At 48.0% G+C, this 21376-nt stretch overlaps 1 protein-coding gene across 1 annotated transcript; it reads right to left on the bottom strand.

Moving 5' to 3' along the window:
- Window positions 1-1594: 1594 nt before the first annotated feature.
- LOC146201977 (lysosomal aspartic protease-like) lies at window positions 1595-21093 on the bottom strand. Its single transcript, XM_084587878.1, has 7 exons — window positions 20744-21093; window positions 9803-9938; window positions 8396-8519; window positions 7174-7615; window positions 6417-6561; window positions 2778-2876; window positions 1595-1995 (listed from the first exon to the last, which is right to left on the bottom strand). The coding sequence occupies exons 1-7, from the start codon at window positions 20809-20811 to the stop codon at window positions 1834-1836; spliced, it is 1176 nt and encodes a 391-aa protein (XP_084444004.1). The 5' UTR covers window positions 20812-21093; the 3' UTR covers window positions 1595-1833.
- Window positions 21094-21376: the final 283 nt, after the last annotated feature.

Genomic DNA, 21376 nt, shown 5'->3' with positions numbered 1-21376 from the left:
AAAGTAGGCAGAACGAGTGAAAATACCACTTAAATGACTCCCAACAACATCCTTTTGATTTCTGTTAATAATAACGCTTAGGCTTTTTTTAGAACTTGGACCATCTTTGCAGGGACACCTTGTACGTAGCGAACGCTGTGAGATATAACATTGTGTTCTATAGGCGCCTCTCTTATCCTGAGCCTCTTTGGGACGTTAAACGCCATAAACCATAAACTTAAACATTGTGAGCTTGAAACAGAAGAAAAATATTTGCAGGAATAAATTCTCAGCTACGGCGGACGCAATTTACTGCAAAATTACCCTAATTGCATGACTAATTAGCTGAAATGGCCTGAATAATATTTTAATTAATTGATTTCGCCAATGCGCAGTTCGTAGCCGTGGAGAAGACAATGCCGTATGAGTTCTTGAAATGACATAAAACAGCTTCTGAAGCCCTGCTCACGGGGAATTCTTGCGATGTTTTCAGTAAGAAACCGAAAATGGGCTCTTGAGACACACAGGAAGCTCAGCGCAGAAGCAATGTGCGCTGGTGACGTGCTGCAAGTGCTACGACACTCGGCTCTAACTGCGAACAGGTATTGTACGACACCATATGCATTCTTCTGCTTCGCAGCTTGGTGCAAGGAAAAGGACCGTCGCTACCAAACGCGTGTTCATTATCCTTGAGAGCGACAGAGAAAAATAAAGAGCACGATATGGCTCAGTTGAGCAGACGTTTCAATTTGGTGCCGTAGCATAGCAACACGTCATCACCGAACGCCTATTTTGCCGCGAGCGTCCTGCTTGTCTTACGTTACCAGTGTTAGTTTCATGAAGAAACGAGCGCCATAATTCCTCACGTTCCAGGGGTTCAGGAAATGAATTTTTCGTGATTTCAAAATCTGGTAGGGTATCGCCTTGTCCACGGCTTAGAACTCGACCATTGGCATACACTAAACAACAAACTCGGTTAAATAAAGAGTTAATTAACGCGTTTTCATTATTTAGATGTAGTATAAGAAGAGTTTTGCTGTAAAATGTATTCGCTGCGGCTGAGAATTTCATCCTGAATTTCATTCCTATTTATAACCGACCACTGTTAGAAATTTTTAAAAGTGTTCGTATTTGTATATTCTGGCGTGTTCTCTAGTCAACTAATCTCAAGGATGCCATTGTTTTGTGTAAGCTTTACCTAACTTCAGCAGCCACCATTATAGTAGGCCACGATTAGCGAACGTCACGTAACTCAATGGTGACATTTTAGGCTTGCAGTTTTGAGAAAAATTAGATAGTCTGTAGAGACTTCACATGTGTGCGGTGGTTACCATGACCATGTCTTCCTCCTCGATGGTAAATGGTGCCTAAAAGACGTTTCCTTCGCTCGCACCAACCATTTCCGACGACATAGTGAATCAATGGGATGAGCCGAACATTCAAAATTCCCGTGGTTTTTTGAACGCTCCCCGCAACACGGCACACGGTCGTGACAATCAGAAGCATTTGTCCAGATTTCGCGGGCTTTTACGTCTTCCAACTACAATGCCATGCAGTGGACCACCACCACCCATTTTCTTTCTCTATATGTGCTCACAAAAATGCAATCACCATCTGCTCGCAGGCGCACAGCCTATGTAAGGCCCAAAATGGCTGCCGCTTTATTCCATCTCTCGTAAGTGGCGACTTGATATGAGGCCATGACATCCGCTTGCAGATACAGCGCCGCAGTAGGCGTACCATGGGCGTTCTGAATGCGCACACCCGACAGTCTAGTGCCGATTCTACAGTCACACAATACGAATGTTTTAATCGAGTCGGGTTTTCAGCGCTGCAAGAAAGGGTGACTTCGCCTTAGCGAGACTCGGCGAACCCTACGCGGTCGTTGCCCCTGTCGAAGATGGTGTAGTAGCGGCCGATGAATACGTCTCCCAGAATCCACAGGGGCCCAAGTGGAGCAGGTACGTCCAGGCCAATGAAGCCGCTCAGGCACAGGGGGATGCCCGCCTGGCTCACCTGCGAGGAGAAGGCAGGGTGCGTTGCGGCGAACAGGCCCTCAGTGGCGTCAGCCTCAAGAATCGGGATACGCGGACAAATAAACGTCGCTGGTACAAAAGAACCTTGGTTGCGCCTTTCGGTTGGACAATAAATCAACGCAACCGCCGGTTTGGCGCAGTGGTTACGGCGCTCGACTACGGCTCCCAAGGATGCGGGATCAAATCTCAGCCTCGGCGGCCGCTTTTCGGTGGAGGCGAAAAGCAAGGCGCCCGTGTGCTGTGCGATGCCAGTGCACGATAAAGAACCCCAGGTGGTCGATATTTTTGGAGTCCTCCACTACGGCGTTTCTCATAGCCTGAGTCGCTTTGGGACGTTAAACCCCACCGACCGACCGACCGACCGAATTCACAGCTGAGACATTAATTGCTGTCCTCCATATTATGGCGGTCTGAGTGCTGGCGCTAAATGTGGTCCAACATATCAGTGAGCGAGAGGTGAGCGTAAAAAATAGAAAAATGGGGCGGAAAGCAATGTCACAATAGTGAGTGTTAGAATAGGGGATAGAGGGATGGGGAAATAGCTAGGAGCGAGTGTCCATGCCCAGAATCAAAGCGTCATTTCGCGCTTGCGAAATGTCGCCCCGCGATAATTCCCCGCCCCCTTACGGATAGGGTCCCTCTTTTCTAAAACTCGCTGTAGTGACGGATTTCCAATGGTTCACTGTATAGCGAAGGACTGGCGAGGCATTCTGTGACTAACGGTAAGGGCAAGTCACGCACTAGCCCGGATGAAGTACTTGCCTGAAGAATGTAGTCCTTTCCTTCCAGCACAAACTCATGGCCGTTGAGGTTGAATGTGATCTTCGGCAAAGTCGGTATGGATTTGCAGCTCACGAGGTACTGCAGCAAATGAGCAAATACCAATTACGCGATACTTTTCCACATAGGTGTGCGCAAGAGGAAAGCGAGGCAGCGGCTTACGACAGCGCCGCCCACTGATTCCTTTTGTTAGGGAGCCAATGTGTAAAGCAGGGTCGCAAACGGGGGAGATTCTGAGATAGAAGAGGCTCTTTGCATATGCTGAGGTCTCAGTCGGTTAAACTTGATCGTGTGCAGTAAACACTGTGTGCTCCGTGCGGAAAAGCTGCGCCAACAATTAAGCTCGATAACTCTTCCGGTCACGAGCAGCACTGCGGCCGCCACTTTTATACCGGCATTGAATTTCTCTCCTTCATTCTTTTTGCTTGTAACTCAAGGGAATGATTTTCATTTGTACACACCGTTAATCTTCCTGTGCTTGAGTTCTACCCCACCTTAACTATTATTTAACTCATTGGAGTGAAATTGATTGAAAAGAATTCAGAAATAAAAAGGGCTGGAAAATGAAGTAACATCTACAACAGGAAAAAAAAAATGGGCCCGTGTTAGAACTGACTGCTCAAAAAGGTAAAACAATAGAAAGCACGAAAAAGAAAAAAAAATTATCGGTGCTTTAGCTCTGGTTAACCCTAGCTGAATTGCGAAAGCAACGGCGGAAGCTACATTATCGGGGACACTGATGCTCATCCTTTAGGGGTATGACGCGAGAGCGTAAGTTACCAGCCCACATGTAAAGTAACGCTTCTGCCAAGCCGTATGGACGTGCCTGCGTGTCGTAGGGGTAACGAGAATGCAAACAGTTCTGGTAGGCTGTTCTGGTTTCACCCTCCCATATGAAAGGAGCGACCTAAGTTGGCAGCTCCTGCCCATTTCATAGGGGTAACGTGAATCCAAATGTCATGGCAGGCCGATTTTTCCTTTTTTTATGAAGAGGCCATAGCTATGCCTCTTCACGGAGTAGCTGCGGCCACCCGAAGGTCTCGCTTTGGCTGTGGGAGTATTGCTTTCGCAATAAAACTAGTGAAGAGGCGTAGCTACGGTCAGCCTGCCATAACATTTGAATTCACGTTACCCCTGTGCCACGGGCAGGGGCTGCCAACTCGGGTCGCTCCTTTTATACGGGAGGGTGATATCAGAACCAGCCTGCCAGAACCATTTGCATTCTCGTTACACCTACGGCACACTCGGCTTGGTTGAAGCGTAGCGTGACTTTATATGTGGGCTGGTAGCTTACGCTCTAGCGTCATACCCTTAAAGGATGAGCTTAAGTGTCCCCAATAATATAGCACCTTACGCTGATAGGGCGTGATAGGGGAATCATGTAGCAGGCAAAAGAAGCTTCCGCCGTTGTTTTCGTAATTAAACTAGGGTTAACTAGAGCTAAACCACAACTAATATTTTTCTCGAATAATCAACTCCGCCCGCATTCTGTCGGGTTCATGTACACCAGGCTGTTTCCAAAAAGAAAAATAACACTTTATTTAAATTTATTGTATAAAAGGCAACATAGCAATTACAATCCCGCAAGCCATCGTGCCGCCAATTCACGACCAAGCGTCGCCATTCGGAGGAAACACAACCGTCTGCAAGATACTGTTTCGAACAGGCGACTCAAAGAATTTGAGAAAATATGAACCTCTGGATCCAGATCTGTCCTCAGCTGCCGACACCGGAGAAGGACCGCTTGGAAGTAAAAGTTGCATTTGCTGCGTTGAATATACCTCAGATACCAAACTGTAATACTATATAAGAAAGGGATCTGAATGAATCGTTAAAAACTGGGTTTGAACTACACAAAGATAGTTACATTTGTAGGCTGGATCGCCCTCCGCGCCGTTGGCACGTTGAAGAAACACGATCACGGCGTTGGGAAAAGTCCCCGTGCTCGAACAATAAATGAAGCATACGTCTGTACGGAATTTACTAAGCCAACTACAACTGCTGCATCATCTAAATATCACTCTTGAGACTGCCAGAACATCAACTGCCAAGAGCAAATAAAACAAACGCCGTCTTTTTCCAGTCCATTCTCATCATTTCAGACGTAAAGGTCAGGTTGCCCCGCTGTCTGCCGCCGTGTGCTACAGCTTACACGAGTCGTTCATCGATTAAGACAATATGAACGTTGCCTTATCACAACGGCGACCCAAAATCTGCATCCTGCATGTCTGGACCGAGAGTACCGATGATTCTGGTCACTTCAATGTGTTCTGCTCATGGGCTATACTGAACCGAAATGTCGAGAAGGAAGGACGACTTGCAGATTTATGTGTCATAGAATGCTCCCAGCGATTAAGAATACGTACAGATGTCTACTACAGTAGCAACGACTGCTCTGCAGCGACTCTTCGACTCTCCTCAACGACGAATCTTTCAAACTTCGGTTGCTTTGTATGGGCAACCTAATATTCACAATTGATAAACGAGTGCCTTTATCTGGCGGGGTGTCAGGGGACAGGAATACCGGTACTAAAACGGCATAAAAAACCAGGGAGATATTGTTTAAATACAATAAGGGCACTATGGCAAGGTGTTCGCTCAATGATAAAAACAAAAACTAGAAAAATTAAAATACCGATATGTTTTACTTCACACGCATGCAGATAAAGCAACAAAATAAGAATCGTAGTAAGAACACAAAAAATAAACACGCTCGCAAACACATATCTCTTGTAAGCTCAGGAAAAAAAAAAGGAATGGCAAAAAAGAGAAACCGAAATAAGGTAGTCTGCAACTGACCGTCAAGGAGCCGCGAAACGTCGCAGCCCGTCTCGATAGAACAGCGACACTAGCGTGAATTGCATGGTTAGGTTGACCTGCAATTCGTTACTGGAGTATCCTTTCAGACGTAAATCCACAATTAGCTACCTTTCGTCCCCTGACACTCTCGACATTTCGGTTTAGTGTATACCCCACGTGCAGAATGCATTAAAGCGACCAGACGCATGTGTGCTCTCGGTCTAGACAGGCAGGAATCACATTTCGGATCGCGGTTGCGATAAGGCAACGTTCTTGTAGTCTTAATCTCTATGCGACTCGCATAAGCAGTTGCACTCGGCGGCAGACAGTGGGCGACCTGACCTTAGCGTCTATAGGTAAACTTGGTCATGGAAATTTCGCAGCCGGGAAGTTGCAATATCCGGTACACGGGAGTAAACGATGACTCTTTTAGGGCTCCTCCGAAAGCCTTGAAATTGAGGCCCACCTCATCGCAACAAAGAGCGCACTGTAGCAGACGACACGTGAAAATCCTTGCCCACGGAATTCACTGCTCCTGCGCAATAGTTTTCATGACGCCCACCAAAGACGCTCCGCGAAGCGCAGGCAGCACGGTGCGACATTCTTATAACTTAGAGCGAACGACCCTCTACATGCTGCGAACGCTGCCCACAGAGTGCGTTTTCTCATGATTCCCTTTTGTCCAACAATGATCTCTATATCGGCAACAAGACCATCTGACGAAGGTCTTTCTTGTCGTATACCCCTGCTACGTAAGGTTATACGTGCTGTGGTTGTAGTTTGGAAGCTTTTACGAGAAGGAAGGAATAAAGGAAATATCACCTCTCCTGCTGTGAAGGGAGCGGCTCCGATGGCTAGGTTCAGCTTTTGAATTTCCTCTGTCGGTCCAGCAATCAAGGAGGTACCAGTGTCAGCGATGGCTTCGCAGCCCCCATTGCAGAAGGTGGCGTTGTCGCCTACTTTCAACCTGTGCAATTAAATATACTCAGTTGTCACAAGTCGGGACGTCAATGAACCTCATTATCTTTTTAACTGTGCGTCAGCATACTTTGTAAGTATCTCTTCTGGTTCAAGTGAGTTCAGTATCAACTCATATATTGCACCTAGAACAAGCTTAAAATTCCTGAACTATGCAGGTGCGCTTAAGCCAGCTCCGTTTGTGATGGCAGCTGCTTTGTTTTGTGCCAACTACCGGAACCTTTTTTTTTTTTCCTTGAAATGCTTCTTGCACACATGAAATCTCTAACTCGCGCCTTTATCTCTTCTCAGCGTAAATAACAATTATTCTTGCAGCTTTTCAGAATTCGTATCGATACAGATTACAGCTTGCATCGGAATCTTTCAATGTCATTGAAGTGTTAATAAAACAATGTGAAAAAAGCATGCAGTTTCCCTGAAGACTATGATAAAACGTGCAACGCGAAATAAATACAGATAGTGCAACCTCTTTCAAAACACAAATTATTTCGAGCACCCTCTGATCACACAGCAACACGAACCACGGGATCCTCCTTGAGTCTGAAGATCGACAATAGCGCCGTTCGCTCCAGGGAAGAAATCACAGCCAGGAGGTACGCACCCGTCCATGTGGAACTGCCAGTAGCCCTTCCGGGTGACGGGCACGTAGCTGATGTTTCCGGTGTAGTGGGCCTCGTCTATGCCTCCGAACAGCACCTCGCCGCCGTTGGGGTCTGTGGCGTTGCGGTCTAAGTAGACGGAGAAGACAGGCTTAGTGGCCACGCCCTGCGCCACCATGTTGTCGAACACGGGCGGCACGCCCAGCACTGAAATCTGCGGGTATCCCAAGCCAAGGATGCCGTCGAACTTGGCCGCAATGAAGGCCAGGCCGGACTCGTGCAGGATCTCGGCGAAAGTCTGGCTCTGCACGCGCACGTCGCCCAGGCCGAACACGTCGGTGCTCAGCTCACCCGTGACGCTGCCGCTGCCGTAGCGGATCTCGAACTTGGTTCCATTCTTCACGTACGTGCTGGACTTCTTGGCGTAGTACTTGTGGTGCAGCACTGCGCGAGGGGAGCACGCGATCAGTGAGTCACGCACTCCTTCACACGAGGGCGCTGGCGCTCATCACGCAGTTATGGCCGTGGTGCATTTAGGACAATAGACGGCTAATAGACGTCAAGTGGGTTGAACTGCTACAGCGTGCCAGCTTCACGACTCTAATCTTTTAGCGCATGTTGCATGAATTTGTGGTCTCATTTCAGGGCTTCCAATCTGTGTCAGCGATCAGCTTAATACTAAATATTGATCGCTGTTTATTCCGCCAAGGAAACAGAATTGAACTGAGCCGGACTTTTTTTTTTTTTTTTAACAAAAGCCGCTCTGCTGTACAATAATCGAGACTAGAAGCAGCAGTTCTTGGAAGGCTTGACTGTATAGTTGGTTAGAAACGACATATATATATATAGACATGGATTGCTTGTTACTAATGGGCCAGAGTTAAATTCAAACAGGATGTCACACAACTTTCCCGATTATCTATTTTATTCCAACAGTTTCGGACGGTGGATCGTCCTTCTTCAAGGTAGAATTGATGGCACCGCTTCGTTTATATATATATATATATATATATATATATATATATATATAAACGAAGCGGTGCCATATAAGAGTTTCAGTTCTTCTGACTGGTCACCAGTACACATGGGGCACCAAGAAGTGTGTTGTTAATTACGGAGCAGTAGAAGGCCTCAAGTATCCACAGCGAATTTGTCAACTTAGCGTTCCGCAACACCATGTGTCAGTCTTTGCAGTATCGTGACGACTTAGGATAATTCACTCACTGCAGGCTATGTTGGTGAAGGGGCATTTGCTTGAAGGCACCCAGAGGTTGGAAGATCCAGTGTCGAAGACAACTCTGAACACTTGCGGTGGAGTACCGAGGGTAATGTCACCATAGTATTGTGCCTGCACGCGCCGAATAAATACACCATAACAACTTAGCACTTGAAGAAAAAAAAAACATATCCGTAGCAGCAGCGCTGATGGTGACCGATCCTCGGGGCAACCATAAACATATTTTGCACAAAAGCGAACTATGCTCTAGCATCTTACTACGTCGTTTTCATTACGCATGCACCAACAATCCCCAAGTCCCTTGCCATATAGAAAGCAAATTTTACGGAGTAAGAATGAACTCTGCCCGTGCCTTCTCGTGCCGCTTTTAACAGCGCTGTTTTCGAGCCTGTAGGTTGTCAGCGGTGTAAGCTATATATAGTCGCCCGGTTTTCATCACTCGTTATTTACTGCAGCTGTCGGCAAAGGAACGGCCAAGTATAGCTTAATCGTCGCGCTGTCTATTTCGTCTGATGACGAGCTCTAACGCTCAAGCTTCGATCAGATGAAAAAAAAAAAAAGAAAGAAAACAAAACCCTGAGCTTCTAGGTTCAACGTTCGACTCAGGTTTCCCCGCGCAGCGTCGTCAGCTCAATAACACCGGACCACGCCCTCACCTCTTGTCGGGCTGTAGCGTGTTGCATTTAGGAAACGTTCGCCGCGTGAAGGGCGTTCGTGTTGCCTTCTCCGCGAAACGTTTTTCAGACACGAAAAGTACCGGTTTCAAATCCAGGTATCTGTGCTTGCCGAATCGACCAATTGGATTTTCAGCGTAACTGCCATGAAAACTTTGTCATTGTCTGGATTGGAGAAATGCTGCAGCTGTGTGGTAGTGCCAAACGTGGTTAAGATTAATACGTGCGCTTAAATTGATCCATATCTTGAGCGCCACACCCACATTACTTTATTTCTTACTTTGTTAAAATGTTACGATACTTCCAGCAATGCCAAACTTCAGCAGACAGGTCGACGAAATGTCAGCACTGGTGCATGTGGATCGTGCCTGACGTCATCCCCTTGCAGGAATGGCCTGCCAACTCTGTCTGCTTTTACTTATATGCAGTTTTAAGCGTGGTCGCAGTCTATAGTACGGAAAGATTGCACGTAGGAGTAGGCCAGAGTGAAGGAGCGTGCAGATCGTAAACGCATTCAAGGCTGCGCGCATAAAAATTTTAGAACCTCATAAAGGTGAACGCGTAAGAAGCGAAATGAAAAAGAAAACTCGAGAAGTAGAACGTAGCAACTTTGGCCGACTGAGGTGTGCACGTGCGGTAACGTCATCACATGCGCATGCGCCCCCGCGTCACAGTTAATGAGAAGATTACGTGGTAAGAGCTGTGCACACACAGACGTACATCGAGGTAGTTCTTGAGGGGCTCCGGTACGGGGCCTCCGAGAGCAGAGCCGAAGGACCAGCCTCGAGTCACGTTGATGGGCGTACCGACCTCCCGGAGGTGCTCTCGAGTGCTTTTCATCTTCTTCAAAGGTACCCTGCGGGAATGGCAGCAGGAAGCGAGCGTGAAAAGCAAGCCACCACCGTGGCCGCACGGTGACGCAAAACAAGAACGAGGACCTGGGGTAGCTCGTGCCTGAACTTCATGTTTGATTGACTACGTTCTTGTGAAACAAACAGCACGGAGCACATATGAAATGCATGAGACTCAGCGGAAATAAAATTTATCTGCCTCCAGGTTTTACTTCATGCGGCCTCTTCGACAGCAGGATGACGCAAAAAGATATAACCCGCCATGCATTACCCCGGTTTCTAACCAGAGTCCATACCAGAGGGGTCACATTTAGTGATAAGCAAAGTGTCGCGCTCAGCCTGCAAATTAAAAAAAAAAGCCCAAGCGAAAATAATATGCTTCAAAAAGATGCAAGAAGAGTATAAAATACTTCATGACTGCAGTAATAAGATACCGAAATTATTAAGCCATTCCTGTTGTCTTCTTTTCTGTGTCTACGTTCCATTCGCGCCCATTTATTCATCATGACTCAATATGTGAAACGAAAAGGAAAGCAGTTACCTACTCAGTGACGCATACTCTGAGAACAAGCAAAGGCTGCACTCCCAGTTCACCCAAATAGATGTGAGTCTCATCTTCCACAAAGTGTACTTCCGCGTCTCGAGCCAAATAAACATGTCACTTTGCTTGCAACGGCCAGAACTCGATTTTGTTCCAACAGGTTCGAAAAGTGCACCGACATTCCGTTAATGGTAAGCAGGTAGGTGCAGCCATCTAGGCTAACGCAATTATTTTCTTCTCAGAATAGGCAGTGTGATTGGCGCACAGCGTTTTCTCACTCTCGCTCACGACCTGAAGAATGCATTGGGCAGCTTCTCCGTCAACAAAATCGAAATGATAAAATAAGTTGTCTCGACCAAATAGTGTTGTTTCTGGACGCAATCCCATAGGACCATGACAACAGAGTGTACAACGCAGCACCGTTGATTAACAGTGTGGAAAACATTTTAGCATATGGTACAGAATTTGCGAACAGTATAAGGCTTATGATCGGTGGCATGCGTTGGCCATTGCTTACTTGCGTGTGTGTCTGTGATGCGAAATCACTTGTGACGTCATTGTTTGAGATGATCTGTGTGCGCTAGCTGCGCATATGATATGTTTAGGAATACGTCTTGAGGTATGCACTACCTGTGTGGGGAATGAACACCTAGCTCATAACCGAAATGAGGAAGGAGATGTACAGTCGTGAGCGAAAGTGGTATGCAACACTCAGCCGGTGGAGGTGCTCGAGAAAATTGCACGCCAACTTTACATACCAACAGCTATCTAAAACCGAGTCAATAGTGGCGGTGCCCCATTTGTTCCACATGCATGTGTCGATGTCGCTCTCCCTTAAGCTGTCGGTAGATAGCATTTCGATGCAGTTTGCCCAGCAAAATAACCAGTAAGTATGCGGGTCACAAGGACGAAGAAATAAAGAGCGTTAAGCAATAGGTGAAAAACACAGAGGTAAAAATTAGAGAAATTCGACGGAAAAGAAGCAGAGTGTAGACCTATATCGAAAGTGGAAAAGACAGATCAGGAAGGGAGCTTTGTTTCACAACTGAAGAGGCAGTGCCCTACGTTTTGAAGCTAGATCAGGGTGTCTGAGAACACGCAGCTACAAAAAGAAATTTAATAAGGAAGATGACACATGTGCAGTATGTGGTAAATCCACAGAAACAATTAATCATATTATACTCGAATGTAATATGGTATCCATCTGGAAGTCGATGCAGGTGCAGTCACTCTTCCTGAAGCTGTGGGGTTTAGAGATACCAGTGGCCGGGTGAATGAACCTGCGGTGGAAGCTAGCAAAAAACGATTGGAAGTTTGGTGGCTTAATAGCAGAAAAGTGACATAATGTAAGTAATGTAGAAAGCAAAATTCAATAAACATAATGATGGTATATTTAACCAATCTAAAATAATAATTAAGATATAGGAAGAACAAATGAGCATGATAACAACTGCTACCATCCCGTTTCAAAGGGGACGCTCCTGTATTCAATCTATCCATCCTTCCCGAGCTCTGTCACTGGCCGAGTGTTGTATACCACTTTTACTTACGATTGTACATTATCTGAAATAAGACCTGTATACTCGTAAATATTCCAAAGCCAAGAGGCTAGCTGGCAACCATCCCGTTTCAAAGGGGACGCGCCTAAATTCCATCCATCCATCCATCCCGAGCTCTGCCACTGGCCGAGTGTTGTATACCACTTTTGCTCAGGACTGTACATTATCTGAAATACGACCTGTACACTCGTAAATATTCCAAAGCCAAGAGGCCAGCTGGAGTAGTTGAAATATAATTTTGCAATTCATATGCTGCTGCATTACGCGTTGTCCGATTCATTGTTGGTGCAGCGGAAATAATGATTGCTAGAGAAATACCAAGTGGCATGGCAAAAAAAAAAAAAGGAAAGAAGAGAGCTGAGTCTTCAAGCAAACTACTGAACTGTCGTAGCAGAGTAGAGTCAAGTGTGGAGGGCTGAGAACTGCCACTCCCAGGAAAGAAAAATATAGAAGGTAAGTAGGGTTATGCATGTGAATTCTTCAAGACAATGGGGGTCTGTGCTAATTACGGCACGTTCCTCGCAGATTTTTTAACAAGTGGCTTTTGTCCCTGAGGCCATACACCATACACTTCTATCTTGCATCACCGAACATTTCCGATTCATTTGGCCCTCTGGTATGCAGCCGCGGATTTGAGCGTCCATCGGAAACGACCGGACCATTGGCTCATTAGCAATCGCGTAGGCTCAACATGACGCAGCCAAGAGTAAGCCGGTGCGTGAGGCGAGTGGCTATGCCTATCACCATAGGTTCGGCTTATTATCTTATAATTTCTGTGACTGACGACTCGTTGCTTTCCTCTGATGCTGCCGTCATGCTGACATCCGACCAAATGAAATGAAAAACGGAAAATGTAAGCTTATGGAATACGGCTGTTTTCGTAGGTTGTGACCAAGCAACGTTGATTGCAACATTGTGTGCTTATTTCATCGTTACGATTGCGTAATATGCTAGTCGAGACTGTCCTTTTCTTCATGACCGAAGACGCGACTAAATTTGTCAAAACCTCAAAACTACGAACAGGCGGAAACGATCAAATATATAAAGCTGCCTGAAAGTGTTGATTGAAGCGCGCCGGGTTTTCCCGGCCGCAAAACAAGCGACGAACCAATCTCTTTCTCTATGGACGAACCACGTTACGTGTCCAGCTACGCGCGAGCAGTCGCAACATGCGGCAGACAACTGGGCGATAAACGCGAATGGATTACTGCTCACGCGTCTCGACGAAGCGAAAAGCATCAAAGCTTCGCATTGGTTCTGTCGCTGATCGAAGGCAAGGTAAAGCGAAGCTCGCAAAAAGTCGCGAAACGCCCTGAGACTGGCGATTTGCACCACGGCTACTTCGTCCCCTAATGCGCCGACCACTGTGCTCTTGACACAAAGGTCAACAGGGGAGAGGCACTTGCGCGCCCTCTGACTTCGCCCGCTGACTATCGACGGGCAACGGGCTTAAAACCCTGCTTAATATCGACAGACCGGCAGCCCACTGTCAATTGCATTATAGACTGTGTCCAACGTGAGTGATAGAAATATCTGTGTAGAAATCGATTTTCAGCAGTGCTATCATAAACAATGTACGCAGGAAAGCTTTTCGGGAGGTGGAAGGATCATACGATATTAGGCGACCAGTTAGCAGTATTTGTTGTACGTTTCGCTTTTCTTCGATCGCCTTCCCATTGAGTCCCTAAATTCGATTTCACCGTCTCTTTTAACGCGATAGAGTTAAGGGCCCCGTGTCGCAGAAAAGTCGGTGTCGTCGTCGGCGGCCGTCCCGCGTCGCCGGGCGTTGGCCGTTAGCGAAAAATCCCAGAAGCATTAATAAATAAAAACGAGCAGGAAAAATCACCGACCTGAAGAATTGAACGTGGGCCTCCAGGGTGCGAGACGAGCACGCTAACCACTCCGCCACGCCAGCTAGACGGTTTGAAATGGACAAAGGCGCGTCTATTGATTGCGGTATTGTCTCAGAAATGTCCCTTAGGTATTGTGGCGTATAATAATGATTATGAGCATGTAAATTACAGAACACGCAGTTAAGCGAGCGGCAAATTATTTTTCCGCTGTACTTCCTCTCCGCTTGGCGTGCACGTAGCGCCATCATGCGTGTGGCGCACGAAAATAAGATAGACAGGGCATGGCCTCCGAGATCTTCATCGCGCCGGCTCGGATCAGAAACGATGTTGCCGACGAACTACGACTGCAACTTGAGGCCCGCGCGTTTCGGCAACGTGGCTGGCAGCGCTTCTACGTCCCGGAAGGATTAACAAACAAAAATGTCAGAATCACGTTTCAGAATAAGTAATTACCAAACAGCCATGCTTTGGACAAGTTAACGAGTGTTGTATCATGTGAACTAAGTCTTTATGTCACTCAAAAGCGCGACAAGCAAATGAGTAGACGATGCGAACGGGGCGCGATAACGCTATCGCGTTCCATTCTTAAAGGCGATGCTTAAGCGTCCTCCAAATGGTGGGACTTGACAGTTTCGGCTTCCCATGGCTCACGCCGTTTTCGGAAATGGAGCTTCTACTGGTAAAGAAGTAAAAAAAAAGATCGATGAAGGGCGTAGAATTTTACAACATGCTACTAGTGGTAGGTGAGTATAGTTTACCGTTGTCCGAAGCCACTCGTTCCTATTAGGACTTCAGCATGAAGAGCGTGCCTTTCCCTACCGTGGCAGTAGGTCGCCCGCAAAGCAGTGCCAACGCGGGCGCAAGCGAAGAGTACGTAAAGGTACGCGGAGTTGCACAATCACTGCGACGAGAGAAAGCACCAACAACGAGAGGAAAATCCGCATTTTTCACAAGGCCGTTCTGCGAATGCGCGCCCTCCCCTGGTTGAAAAAAACCCACCAGCCCCAGCTGCGCATCGGCACCGCTGGAGCTATAATCTCAGGGGTCATGTGCACTTTATATTAGTGTGAAGCGTATGCGACAGATGACGGTACCTGTCAAGTACAGTTGCACATGGGCGACGCGATGCTAATGAACGTGTCCTGGAGTGCATCATCGAAGACGTAAAGCGATGGGCCCCACAGCCTGAAGTACTCCTGATGGGAGACTTCAACGGGCATATACAGCGCACCGACGGATACTAGGACCGGAATGGTGAGCTGCTGATCGGACGTGTGCGGGAGCTTTGCCTGGAAATAGCCAATCTTAGAGCTGACTGTGAAGGCGAATTGACCTGGTGCGCTCGCAACAGCCACCCGCACCACAATAGACTATGCTATAATGTCCCCGAAATTAGCAGCGCACGTAACTCAGGTCCACATCGACAAAGATGGACGCTGCAGCGTAGGGAGCGACTACAACCGTCTCCGTCTATATTTCTCATCCTCCTCTTAGTACAAAAGAAGTACAGAACACCGCGACCCAGCCCGTCGATACCTGCCCACGACAACACACGAAGCTGTGGCCAAGCAATTCGAGCAGAGCGAGATGCGCACACAAGCCACAACGTATGATGCGTATGTCGCAGAGCTGAAACGTATAATGCGCCAGCACGAGGTGCGCACCAGCTCGAGGGGTGGCACGCAAAGGAAGCCGTGGTGAGACCAAGAGGTTAAGCAGGCACCTGGATAGCGAGGCGAGCTACGAACAGGGCACACTGTAAGCAACTCAGACTCGATCTACCCGGCCGGAGATTGCCGCCCAGCATGGGAAGAATACCTCCGCTGCAAGCATTACATGCAAGAGGTTATGCAAAGAAAAATCGCGTAGTGCAACCCATCGGCAGTTACAAGAAATATTGAGTGGGGGTCACGACAGTAGCCGGCGGTTTTGGAAGTACGTGCAAACGCTCGACCGCAGGCCACCACAGTATGACATCGGGGACGAGGTTACAGGATTGCCCGCCACCGACCTCTCCCAACTGCTGATGCATCACATAGAAAAGGTCTACGACCAGCCGACACGTGAACCATGCTATAACCACACAGCGAAGCACCCTGAACTCAACAGTACCCCCAATGGAAGTGTCATGACAGGTGACTTCACAAGCCTTGAAACGGGCTATTACTCATATTGGGCCACAAACGGCACAAGGCCTCGACCACATTCCCGCGGGCTTGGTCAAATGTTTGGAAACACAGGCACGAGAGCAACTCGCCGGAATCTATATTGGCTTCAAGGGCGAGTGTCTCTCGTGCCAAAGAAGGGAGGCGACCGAGGCCTTGTGCGATACTACAGGCCCACTTTCGCCCACTTCCTGAAGAAATGGATGGTAGCCTGGGCTTAAACACATGGTCACCTCACTGAACTACAGTCCGGATTCCGACACGGCCGACGATTGGACGACAACCTATTCACCCTGACCCAGTGCATCGAAATCGCACGCAGGAGTCACGGGAACTCGTCGGATGCTTCCTAGACGTGGCAAAGGAATACGACAGTGTGCCCCATGAACCTTTGCTACGTCGAATGAAGGAGTTGGGTATGCCACAGTAGTGGACTAACCTGTTAGACACAGGCAACACAGCGGTGGCCAACCTTCATGGCAGCACATCGCAACCAGTCGCTGTCCTACGGGGCCTAAAGCAGAGTTGTTCCCTATCCCCGCTCATGTACATGCTGTACACGTTAGAAGTAGAACAGCTGCTACTCAATTATGGTATAGGCTTCCCGCTCCCCTTCATGTGGGCAGGTCTCCCGGAAATGTGGACGTTGCCAGGGTTAGCATTTGCGGACGATATTGTGTTGGCTGAAACCGAGGCACAGCTGCAGAGGCTGGTAGCAGTGTGTGCAGAACATCTGGCTACACTGGGACTGTACTTCAATCCCACCAAATCAGCTGTGCTCCAGTTCTCGGGCCCGTCCGACGGCAATCCTGCAGTGCTGCTGCCCAACGGAGACAACATACCGCAGGCAACCAAATATCAGTACCTGGGAGTGCAGCTGTGCATGGAAGGTGACCTATACATAGCACATGAAAAACACCTAAAAGTGAAGTCCACTCATGCAACTAGTATCCTACGCCGACAATGCCTGTGGGGCTGCAACCGATATGTGTTGGTGCGTGACCTATGGAAAGGTGTGCATGTGCCAGGCCTGACCTTTGCAAACGCCATCGTGTGCCTCTCCGCCCCACAAGACATTGGCTCGAGCGTGGACAGCGCGAAGTGGGCCGGATAGCGCTTGGCTGTCACGGTCGAGTTGCTGTTGAGGCCATTCAGGGCGACATCGGATGGTCGACCTTTGAAGCCCGTGAAGCCCACAGCAAAATCGCATATGAGACACGCCTACGCACCATGAAAGACGTCCGCTAGGCACGGAAGGTGTTCCGCTATGTGCACCTAAAGGCATCCGCCCACAATGGTGTACCCGTATACAGTCCGTGCGCCAGAAATACGGCTTCTGGTCAAACGGTACAACGGAGGGCACCGAGCGCAAAAGTGCCGTACGGACGCAAGTACGCCAAGCGGAGAACGCTATGTGGCATGCTTCAGCACAGAAGACGACGACACTGACGCTGTATCTAGAACACAAAGAAACAGAACAACATCGGTAGCACGCTCCTTCCTGTTCGAGGAACGGGCGGGAGCACTCTGCACTTTGATCTACTGGCGTCGCTTCGACCCCTCCCTAGAAGCGCGGGCGGCGATGTGCAGGGCATGTGGGAGCGAAGACGAGACGGCGGAGCACATCAATCTCCGTGGTGCCGTTGCCGACATCACGCTACCGCGCGCACTGGGATTTGAATCGGCCGAACGCGGACAGCACAGTGGCGCCATCCGCACAACGATTAAAGCCCGGCTTTGTATGTGGTGGACAATAGTTAGACGCTGATAGTGCTCATAGCAGCTCTACCCTATTACTTCTCTTTCTCTTTTTGTTTTTATTCTCATCAGGCTAGGGCACATTAATGAGCCCACCCGATACAAAGGGTGCAGCTGCAACTCATCATCATCTTCAGACATCGCCATTTCGCAGGCGACTGCGTCTTCCAACGACGTTTTCAACCAGTAGCAGACTAATTTTCAACCACTCCCAGGGGGCGCCACATTTTGTGAAGAAAGCGGATTACGTGCGGGTTCCTGATGCCGGGGGGAGGACACCGGGTGAAATGAGATGCTCGTTTTGAAATTGCCTTCGTATTCGATCGTAGCCTGGTGATGATTTCTTTTTTGTTCTTTATTTGTGATTCTAAATAGCAAAAAGAAACACGGATTACAGGAAATGACATTGCACCTTATATCGTCTTGAGCGTATAATTTAATCTAGAAAGTTGTGCTTATATTATATTCACGTTTCAACCTGTTACTCGGGGCTGCTCGCACCTTATGCTGCCTTGATGTCTGCATGGGACACGGATACTTCCATTCTTTCGCAAATCATGTCCCCTTTGTTTTGAAATAGGCGCGAAAAAAAAAAGGAAGAAAGAGAAGCATCTGGAACTTACGATAATTCCCCACAATGACATTTCTGCCTTTCACGCTTTTGTAATCTTACTGCCCCTCTCATTCTCCCATTGTTATCTTGTCTTTTCTCATCTCAAACAAAGAAAAAGGAAACTGCGTTCTTTATCTCCCGTGAATTTGACTCTGCCGTCCTTAAGGGTCATGAGTATACTACTAATAACGTCTTTAGACTTCGCTAAATTGGACTTTCTTCGCTGCTGGTGTTCTAAAAATTTTTCGCAGCCAGGGTTACTGCCAGAAAGGACGGTTGGGATTACACTAATTCGTACCTTTCAAGTATAGAGATCCGAAACACTCCCCGTTCTCGGTCACTATGACAAGTAGTCAAGTAAGGCTGTCACTGCGCCAGCCTCCTCAACAAAATGGAATTTTTTTTGCACGTACAAAATATGAAAACGCGAAGTCCAGCGCCTGCGTCGAGCCATCTGCGGGACGTATAAGACACGCCTCGTTCATTATATGACTCGTTTCAGACAGTTCCGTGTTATCTGAGGAGTGCACCAATGTCGGGAAGGGGTTATTTTTGCACTTCACCTTGATATGAAAAAAAAAAAAAAAAGTAGCACCCATTCTCTCCTCGCCATTCTTTATGCCGTCTTTTCGCTACCTTTTCATTGAGTATAATGTCGGACGAACTGGCCTCACGGTATATTCTGCTGAAATATTTGCCAGGCTAACCAGGCTACAGTAATTGAGCATTCCGATCGGTGACCCATTGCAACAGATGCTATATTCCGCGTCACAGCAGCCCTTTTGAAAGCCAACAGAGCTACGTGGCTACAACTGTCCACGAGGCTCAAGTTTCCACGCCTTTGTTATTACTTAACTAAAACTAAAACTAAAACTAAAACTATTACTAAAACTTACTGTACGCATACGCGTACAGTAAGTTTTTACGGGCCCTTTTGTGATAATGATAAATGGCTCAGTTGCAGAAGGCAGATATTCGCTCTTCATTTTGCGCATCATAGTCTATCGTTAGGATTGCATTGAACGCTGCATATCTTACCTCGGCACCCACGGGTGGCAGGGGGGGGGGGGGGGGGGGGGGAGGATGACGCAGCGCTTTCACGCGCCCAGCAACAAGGACTACTAGCTATCGTGGTCTAAGCGATCGTTACATCTGAGTATCCGCTCTACTTTTATTTAATCGAGACTATTCAAAGCCACGATACATTCCCCTAGAACTTTTGCAGATCATTCTTCTCCTCAGGAATAATTAATGCGCCACAAATAGAGCCTGCGCAGAGAAAACCACATGGTCTGACTAGTTATCTGTATCTTAATAATTCTGTAAGACTGGGTTTTTGACACACGAGCTGCCACACGACCTCCTCACTCTCCTATTCACCTAGTCCGGTGCTTTGTGTGCAGGAATTAAGAGCCGAATTGTTAGGAGAGGATTCACTGTTCTCCGGAAAGTATCACTAAAGTTTCTAGGCGAAGGATGAGAAGTAATGCTTCAACCAAGAATGGATACCAGGATGACTAAGCATTACATTTGTTAAATTACTGACGACATGGTAAACAGTAGAGGCTTGCTTCGAATTTTCAAAGGTGCGCAAGATGATACGTAGATAGAGTTCAGTAAAACGCACGTTGCTGGATGGATTATTTGCGCATACTTTGCAGCGAAAACAGCGTGCGGAAAACTGGACAGAGACGAGAATACACAGACACGACTGCTTTCCGCAATGTGCATAATTAAAACTTCGTTTTAGTGCTACAAGGACCGACCACAAGCGAAAGGGACGACGTTCGCAGCACTCATAAACGTCGTCCCTCTGACCTGTACCAGTCAGGCGTTTGTTTCTTCAAATTTAGTGCGGGCCTAAACTTAACATTTTCATGCTGTATAGTGGTAAATGTAACTACACCGCTGATGTGGCCCAGCAGCTTCGCATGGCCCTCACCTTATATTTACGAAGGGAACGCGTTGGTAAATATATATATATATATATATATATATATATATATATATATATATATTTTCGGCAAGTACTTTTACAAGCTACCGTAGCAGAACCGTATGGAGCATTATCAAAGATGGTAGTTCGCAGTCTTCAAGAAAATCAACTAAGGAAAGGCGATCCATCACTCAGAAGAAACATGGGGCCCATCAAATGCTTTCAGTTCCTTTCAACGTTCATCAGGCCATCTTCTTTTTCTTCCCTCTCTGCACGTGACAGATGACTTATAGCTGCCGTTCGGTCGCGCGCCACCAGCGTCTGTCATCTTGGAGGGCTCGAAGCCGAGCGAGGAGCGGAATTTGTTCGAATGGTCGCAGCTTACCTGAGCAGGGCCGAGGCGGCCCCGGCGAGGGCCAGGAGCAGGACGATGGTCGACAGCCTTGCCTGCATGGTGTCCAAACGTGGTCTGGTCGAAGCAGGCGACAGTGGAGAGCCGAACCCCTCGTCGGCGGTGTCCGTTTGCAGAATTTCGATAAGCGTATCTCGAGCGCGATATATATCTGGAGGATGGGGGAGCCGCTCTCGCCGCCCGATTTCGCGAGCGGGGACACTCTGGTTCTCCTCGTCGGCGCAGTTGCAGCCTCGTGGGGTGCCGCGCTCTATCACGCCACTCGAGCAGATATTGAAAAAGCGGCGAAAACAACGAGCCGGACACCCCCCCGGCCTCCGAGGCGTTCCTCACTGCGTCGCGGCGCTCGACACTGGCTTTTGTATCCCCCCTTGCGCCGGCCACGTCCGGCGAACCGCAGCAGCCACGTGCGCAGTCGCGATCGCACGCGGCCTCGGCGCTGTCTTCTTCTTTGTTTATCACGCGCTGTTTCCTCCCGTCCCAGAGATGCACGTATTCGTTGCAGCGACGAAAATTGCATACCAAGCGCTTTGCATGCCCACGCTGAGTGAGTCCGTTCCTGTCAGCACAATTTTCCAATTTCGCTTTTGACAGCGTAAACGCGGC

The sequence above is a fragment of the Amblyomma maculatum genome, chromosome 1, assembly GCF_055883805.1.
Source record: "Amblyomma maculatum isolate TAMU_Amacu chromosome 1, ASM5588380v1, whole genome shotgun sequence".
NCBI classification, from domain to species: Eukaryota; Metazoa; Arthropoda; class Arachnida; order Ixodida; family Ixodidae; genus Amblyomma; species Amblyomma maculatum.
This window is presented reverse-complemented; position numbering and strand designations above follow the sequence as displayed.

Excerpts from the sequence above, each read along its gene's own strand:
- LOC146201977 (XM_084587878.1), bottom strand. The coding sequence starts at position 20,811 with ATGCAGGCAAGGCTGTCGACCATCGTCCTGCTCCTGGCCCTCGCCGGG. Across the intron at positions 9,939-20,743 it reads GCCGCCTCGGCCCTGCTCAG|GGTACCTTTGAAGAAGATGA; the intron begins GTAAGCTGCGAC and ends CCATTCCCGCAG. Across the intron at positions 2,877-6,416 it reads CTCCCTTCACAGCAGGAGAG|TACCTCGTGAGCTGCAAATC; the intron begins GTGATATTTCCT and ends CATTTGCTGCAG.